Here is a 7,191-nt window from a genome sequence, read left to right as displayed (position 1 = left end):
CTGGCCGGTTGATGGCTTTGTTAATTCAAAGCCGGGCTCTTCTTGAGCCTCTGTTCCAAAAAAAAGAATATACAGAAAGAGTTCTGCAAAATGATGGTTAGTTTCATACGTTCACTGCGGTAACTGAAACAAAGAACGAACTATGTTTCAGACAGAAGACGTTGCCACAAGAAGCTAGTCGTATAAAGGAAATCAGATGTGTTGGCAAAGCGTATAACCATTCTCAGGCCGCGTGTTGTTTATTATTGTCGACTAAGAAGATTACAAACTTATTACAACATTTGCCTCCAAGTTAAACCTAAACAACACGTTTAAACCTGGAGATGACAGGAGATACATTCCAAGATGTTTAACCTAGAGAATGGCATACATTACAAGATGTGAAACCTGGAGATGTAATATCCTTACAGATAACTACACATACAGAAGATATGACGTAGCAAAGGCTTAATAATACATAAAGGCACTGCACACACATCACTAGCAGCAACGGTTGAAGCAATCTCCAGTGTTCAGATCAAGTCCTCAAAGCTCTTGCAGATTTCACAAACCATTCGCCGATCCGACCCCATCTCATCAGGATGGCAGCTGCAAATCCAATGCCAAAGCCCAGCCCGACAAAGAGAAACAAGATGACGTCCACATGGGAGGACTTCTCCCCATGCGCCACACTTCGAGGAGCGGGTGCAATGTCGCATGGGTTGGACAGTGGCGGTCCACACAGACCCAGATTCCCTTCAAATGAACTGTTTTGGAACGTCCCAAAAAACTGACCTGACCGAGGTATCCTTCCCACCAACTGGTTGTTGGACAAGTTCAAGAAACCAAGAAAGGTGAGATTTGTTAGCGCCTCTGGAATATCACCAGAAAGCTGGTTCTGGGACAGGTCTAGTGCTTCTAGCTGACTCATCCTGCCTAATTCCCGCGGAATATCACCGGTGAAGGCATTGCCTGACATGTTTAGTGCAAGTAGTGAAACAAGTCTCCCAAGTGATTCAGGAATGGTTCCCTCAAATGAATTATTTGAAAGGTCAATTACGGTCAAAGTAGTCAGGATCTTAACAAATGACCTATAGGTGCTTTTATATGTTATCGCCACAGTATCTTGATAGAATGTCAGTGTCCCATTGTCAGCTATGACAATTTCACCTGTGGTATTGGACTCTGCCATCATTGATTTCAACCCCTCAAACCATTTTGGACTCAATTTGCCAGAAAATTTGTTCGAGGCAAGATCAAGAATCTGCAAGCTAGAGAAGTATTCTCCATATTTGTAATCTCTGTGAAGATCACCACCCATCGAGCCATAGAATTGGTTGGATCTCAAGACAAGGACCCGAAGTTCGGGAAGCTTCCCAAGCCATGATGGAAAAGTATCAGCCATGTGGTTATTTCCACAGTCAAGGAACTCCAGCTGCAAACACTTGGTAAGTGTCCTTGGAAGCTGCCCTACAATCTTATTGTTGTTCAAGTCTAATGTAAGAAGCTGGCATTGGTCTTTGATGTTGTTAGGCAACACACCTTCAAATTGATTCTCACGCAAAATCAACGCGCTCATGTAACCATCTTCTATTAGACAGGGTGGTATCCACCCACTGAAGTAGTTAAATGATAGGTCAAGGAGGCTGATACTGGAATCACAAACTGAGTTAGGTATATGCCCACTAATATTGTTTTTAGAAATTCTGAACTCATTCCCAAGATAGAGAGTGAAGTTTGGAAGAATTGAAGAGAAACTGTTGTTTGAATAACGTAAGATAGCTGCAGGGGGGCTTGGCATAGGAATCTGCCCCTGAAGCTGATTGGAGCTGAGATCAAGAACTTCCAACCGATCAAAAGGGAGAACATATGAATTAAGTTGCATACTGTTGAGCATGTTGTGTGAAAGATTCAAATATGCAAGGCTACTACTCCATGTCGCCCATATCCACTTTGGAATAGCCCCACTGATTCTATTGCATGACAGGTCCAAGTAAGACATTTGGTTAAGGTGTGCCAATGAACTTGGGAATCTTGTTAAACTGCAACCTGCTAATTCTAACCAAGTAACTGGAGGGATATAGGTAGATGGGGAGTTGTTACCTTCTCCAACCATGTCCATGACTGACAGATTGTTATTGGAAAGGCCCAAGTGAGCGAGATTTCGTAACCTCCAAAATGAAGAAAGATCTACCAAACCCACTAAGTTATTCCAACCAATATCAAGATATGCCAAACTTGTGAGTTGAAAGAACGACTTGGGAATATTTCCTGTCAATTTATTTACTCTTAGGTCCACTGACACCAAGTGTGAAGATGTTGCGTCGAATTCTTGTACAGAGCCAGAGAGCTGGTTGAAGCTAATATCTAAGCGTTGCAATGTTGGAATAGTGAAAACAGATGTTGGAATTTCCCCTGCAGAAAGAGTAAAGACGTTACATACTCTGGCATACCAATTTGACTAACATATAATATATACTTATAGTAAATAGTTAACTAGAACTTTGTTCCTGCGAAGTGTACCACTATGCATACATACATGGTTTAAAAAAACTTTAGTTCAAGAGAATAATACAGACAAATGGCAGAACCCCGATTGCTCTTGTAATTTTAGGGATGGTGTTGCTGCGCTTAGCGCCTATGTATCCCGCCTTGGATGTGTGCGTGTGTTGTCTTGGAATGCGTTTGTACTTGGGTTGTGATTGATCTTTGCTTTATATATAAAGCGGGGCGAAAGCCTTTTTCGGTAACAGTCCGTGAAAAGAAGAGTGAATGTTTATCTTGAATGTTTAGAGTATTGCTAATGAGTGCGAGTTTATTTTTTAAGATTTGGATGAATGTTTTTTCTACAACATTGCATCTTTCTACTCCAATGCAATTTTATGATGTAGCAAGGAGGTAACTGCAGTAGAAAGTTGGAGAGATGCAGTAGAATCTAGCATGAACGTATGGAAAAAGGTGCAGCGGAAAGAAGTCAAGTGCAACAGAAAAATGAAGTAGAAGGAAGCTTAGAGGGTGTTTACCAGTTAGAAACTGGTAAACATTTACTGGCAAGTCAAGCCCAATATTTGTTAGACATATGCCGAAGACATGTACGTGAGCCCCAATAACAAAGAAACCAGACTTAAATGATCCTGTATTAAGAGCTAAATCTAGGCCCTAGCTAAATTAGCTAAAGGGATGAAACATAATTATTACGGGGAACCCGCATGGTCCAACAATCTTTTATATATTTTTCTAGTAGTAATTCTAGGTACTATTGCATGTAATGTAGGTTTAGCGGTTCTCGAGCCATCAATGATTGGTGAGCCGGCAGATCCGTTTGCAACTCCTCTGGAAATATTACCCGAGTGGTACTTCTTCCCGGTGTTTCAAATACATGTCAAGTGAACTAAAACTCACCTATTTTCTTCAAAATGTACTAATCTCTTTGTAACTTTTTGTGTGTCTGTGTATGTGCTTTAGGATTATGCCACTGTTACCAGTGAAGGGCACAACAGGACTACAAACCACAATAAATCTTGTGTCTCACACTATCGTTGTCTTTTCTTTGTCTCCCAAGGAAATGTACAATCCACACGCAAAAACAAAATATTATCAACATCATTTGTGTCAAGTCAAACTTTGAAAGTTTGACTAAATTTATATTAAAAAGAGTTATTTAACACGCTCCCTCCTACCCCCACTTTTCACATGGAAGGTAAGAAGGTAGGAATTAATTAGATCACTACTTAATCAAATCAATGGCTCAGATCTATTATGTACTTTTACCTCTCATGTAAAAAGGGGAGGTAAGAGGGACCATCCTAAAATTTGCCTAAAAAATATCAACAACTATATCAAATATATATATACTATGAAACTACATTTCGTAATGAACCTAACAATGTTGATTTAGCATTATGAATGTTGATATTTTTTTCTATAAGTTTGGTCAAAGTAGTGATACTTTGCCTTCGGACAAAACTTATATGTAGACTAAAAATGACCATAGGGAGTACACTCTAGCGACAGCTCATATAGAAAATAGTAATATATAACTGAGCTTTGGCAGAGTATTGTGCACCTTGGGCCTCCAACAATTTCAAATAAATGTGTCAGCCATTGTACAATTACTAGGAGCACATTTGCTGATCTCACCGATAAATAGTTATGTTACCACACACACTCAATGTCATTCAGTGTTCACCTATGGATGCCACAAGAGGAAACATCACATACAATGAGTGATCTCCTTAAGTGTTATCGCTAGTACTTATTAATGTTCATTCACTCTTCATAACACTGAGCACATGAAGGCATCAACACTTCATCGAGGGAAGGCTCTATTCTCTCACTTAATCATCTCTCTTCCATGTCATCAAAAAGTCTAGAACACTACACCAAATGAGCAAAGAGATTGAACCTCGGGACATGCTGCCTACACTAAACGAAGTAGGGCGCTAGTATGAGAAGGTGGCCCTTATCAATCAGGAGCAACGGCATCCAAGATTCGAAACACATCCCATGAGCAAAGAGATTGAACCTCGGGACATGCTGCCTACACTATAACAACCTGAGAGGATTTAATTTATGAAACATACCAAGCAATTTTTACATATTATGGTAAATGTAAGATCTGACAATAATACTCATAGATCTCAAGGTTGTATTTATGATAGACATAGTCTGTGCACTCAAAACTTACTTTAGTGCATTTTCCAAAAAATATATCATTATTTCACCACAACTTTTTTTGCTAGCCTCCCTTATAATTTTCTCAAGCCGCCACTTGACTAACATAGGAATTAAGTTGCAAAACCAAGAGAACACAAATAAATGACTATACAACCCCTCTTCAAAATAACATGGAAATACGATGGAGAACAAGTTCCTTGCAAAATAATGAAACTAAGGGCAAACAGCAGGAGTCTAATTGAATTTCAGGTCTTATATTTTGAAACAAGACTACAACATATAGTCCTATATGACTTGGTTTTTAAAGAATGGTGTTTCCGCGCTGAATTCCTATCTCACAATGGACACAGAAATTATCTTATCAGAAGTGCAAAGGGAATGCCTCCTCTAGCTATTCTTGATTCTATATAATTGATCGAAAGATTACCATCATACCTTTACTGGATGCATGCTTATTATTGTTCAGTCAAATTTACTTGTCTCCTAAAGCAATGGCGAATAGTCAAGTAACCAATGAACATTAAACTCGGAAAATAAAGCATACATTTACTAAGGAATATGCAGTGTCATTAAGTATTGTGGTTGCGAATCTTGCGATATATATGGAAAGATGGTGTGTATTTTAGTACTAGAAACTGTAGGATCTTTTTTGTAGAATAAAATTAAAAAAACATGTTCTCAAGTAATCATTATAAGAATATAGAAAATAGTCTTACCACTAAGAAGATTAAATGAAAGATCTAACTCAATTAGGCGAGTCAAATTAAATATTGAATCCGGTATGCTTCCAGAAAAGCTAGACTCTTGAAGCCGTAGTGATGTCAATTTCTTGAGTAGTCCAACTGCATAGGGTATTGGCCCAGAAAACCCAGAATTGCTCATCTCCAAAGCCTCCAAATTACTAAGATTGCATATTGCAGGTGGCATTGGCCCAGAAAACTCAGAAGTAGAAATTGCCAAACTTATCAAGCTACTAAGGTTGCCAATTGAAGATGGTATTGGACCTAATAAACCATGAGCATTAATTTCCAAGCTTTTCAAGCTTCTGAGGTTGCCAATTGCAGATGGTATTGGCCCTAAGAAATCATAATCAGTTATTTCCAAGCTTTCCAAGTCTGCGAGGTTGCCAATTGCAGATGGCATTGGACCATTCAATTCGCACTGATGAATCACCAAGCTTCTCAAATTTACTAGATTACCAATTGCCGGCAGTGATGGCTTGGTGAAACTGCAGTAATACATTGACAGGCTTCTCAAGTTCTTGAGTTTGGCTACTGAAGAAAAAGATTTCCAAGAGAAGTTCCATCCTCTCAGTTCTAAGCTTGCCAAGTTTTGCAGGTCTCCGATCCATGACAAAATTAGCCCCAAATCTTTTGTTGAGTCCATCTGGGTGAGTTCCAAATGTCGTAAAGACGTGTGAATACCGAGTGAAGATTGATGCTCCATAAAAGCAAAATCCACATCAAGGCTTAACGCTTGCAAAGACTTGAAATTGCTAAAAGAGCCTGGTTTTCCGAAGGAGAAATTGGTCACGTCTAGCATCATTGTCTCTAAAGAACTTGTGTTGGAGAAGTTGGGCATGTGCCCTGAGAGATTCTCGTTAAAGGATAAATCAAGAACCCGTAGTGTTCTCGATTGGAAGGTTCTACGAGGAAACCAACCTTGGAGATTTGTCCCAGCAAGTTGGAGCACACTTAAATTGAGAAAATCCATGAACAACACTGGAAAAGGAGCAGGTATATCAAAGTTCCCTTCAAGATTGATCATGGTTAGAGAGTGGAGGGCTGAGAGGGATGGACAGATAGGGCCGCTGAGGCCACAAAAACTCAAGCTAAGAACTCGGAGATGGGGAAGAGATTTAGCAAGAGCATGGCACCAGTCTCTGCTGCTAGACATATCCACTTCATCAAGGTAGAGCTCTCTCAGACTGCTGAGGTTAGCCACTAAGATCTCAAAGTTCAGTACCTCCAGCTCGGTCTGAAAAAAATCATGGGTTTTTGTAACATGGCTACAAAAAGAATCCTCGGAACAGGAACCATAGTTATTAGAAAGATCCAAGGAGATAAGGTTGGCAAGTTTGCCGATGCCAGTAGGTATTTGGCCAACGAAGCCTGAATAGGAGAGGTTGAGGTGGGTGAGCGAAGCGAGCCTCTCAAACCCATTTGCCGGGAGACTGTACGGGCCAAAATTGTTCATGCTAAGGTCAAGTACTTGGAGCGAGGTGAGGTCGAAGATTGCAGGGTCAAGGCCCTGACTACACGAGCCACACCCACCGAGTTCCAAAGCAGTGACACGGCCCGAGGAATTGCTGCAGCCGACACCTTCCCAAAGACAACAGTCGGTACCATCCTGCCATGACTCAAGGGGGTTGGGGTAACGGAGGAATGAGAAGGATTTCTTTAGTTGGAGGAGGGTTGCAGCCTGGTCTGGATGGCATCGGAGAGTGAGTTTACCGTCACCGTGGGAGTTGGAGGGGGTGGCGAGTGCTGCGAGCACCACAAGAAAGGCTGGTAGTACCCGGCAAATCAAAGCCAT

General features: G+C 40.6%; 1 protein-coding gene across 1 annotated transcript; it reads right to left on the bottom strand.

Moving 5' to 3' along the window:
• Positions 1 to 247: 247 nt before the first annotated feature.
• Positions 248 to 7,191, bottom strand: LOC119280602 (receptor-like protein 33). The gene is made up of 3 exons (XM_037561406.1): positions 5,677 to 7,191; positions 5,373 to 5,595; positions 248 to 2,394 (listed from the first exon to the last, which is right to left on the bottom strand). The coding sequence occupies exons 1-3, from the start codon at positions 7,189 to 7,191 to the stop codon at positions 518 to 520; spliced, it is 3,615 nt and encodes a 1,204-aa protein (XP_037417303.1). The 3' UTR covers positions 248 to 517.

This window comes from Triticum dicoccoides, chromosome 3B, assembly GCF_002162155.2.
Source record: "Triticum dicoccoides isolate Atlit2015 ecotype Zavitan chromosome 3B, WEW_v2.0, whole genome shotgun sequence".
Classification (NCBI taxonomy): Eukaryota; Viridiplantae; Streptophyta; class Magnoliopsida; order Poales; family Poaceae; genus Triticum; species Triticum dicoccoides.
The sequence above is the reverse complement of the archived record's forward strand: the minus strand, read 5'-3'. Positions and strand labels throughout refer to the sequence as shown.

Coding starts and splice junctions, on each gene's coding strand:
- LOC119280602 (XM_037561406.1), bottom strand. CDS start 7,191: ATGGCTTTGATTTGCCGGGTACTACCAGCCTTTCTTGTGGTGCTCGCA. Junction 5,596..5,676: donor TGAAAAGCTTGGAAATTAAT/GCTCATGGTTTA, acceptor TCTACTTCTGAG/TTTTCTGGGCCAATGCCACC. Junction 2,395..5,372: donor TTCATTTAATCTTCTTAGTG/GTAAGACTATTT, acceptor CTCTTTCTGCAG/GGGAAATTCCAACATCTGTT.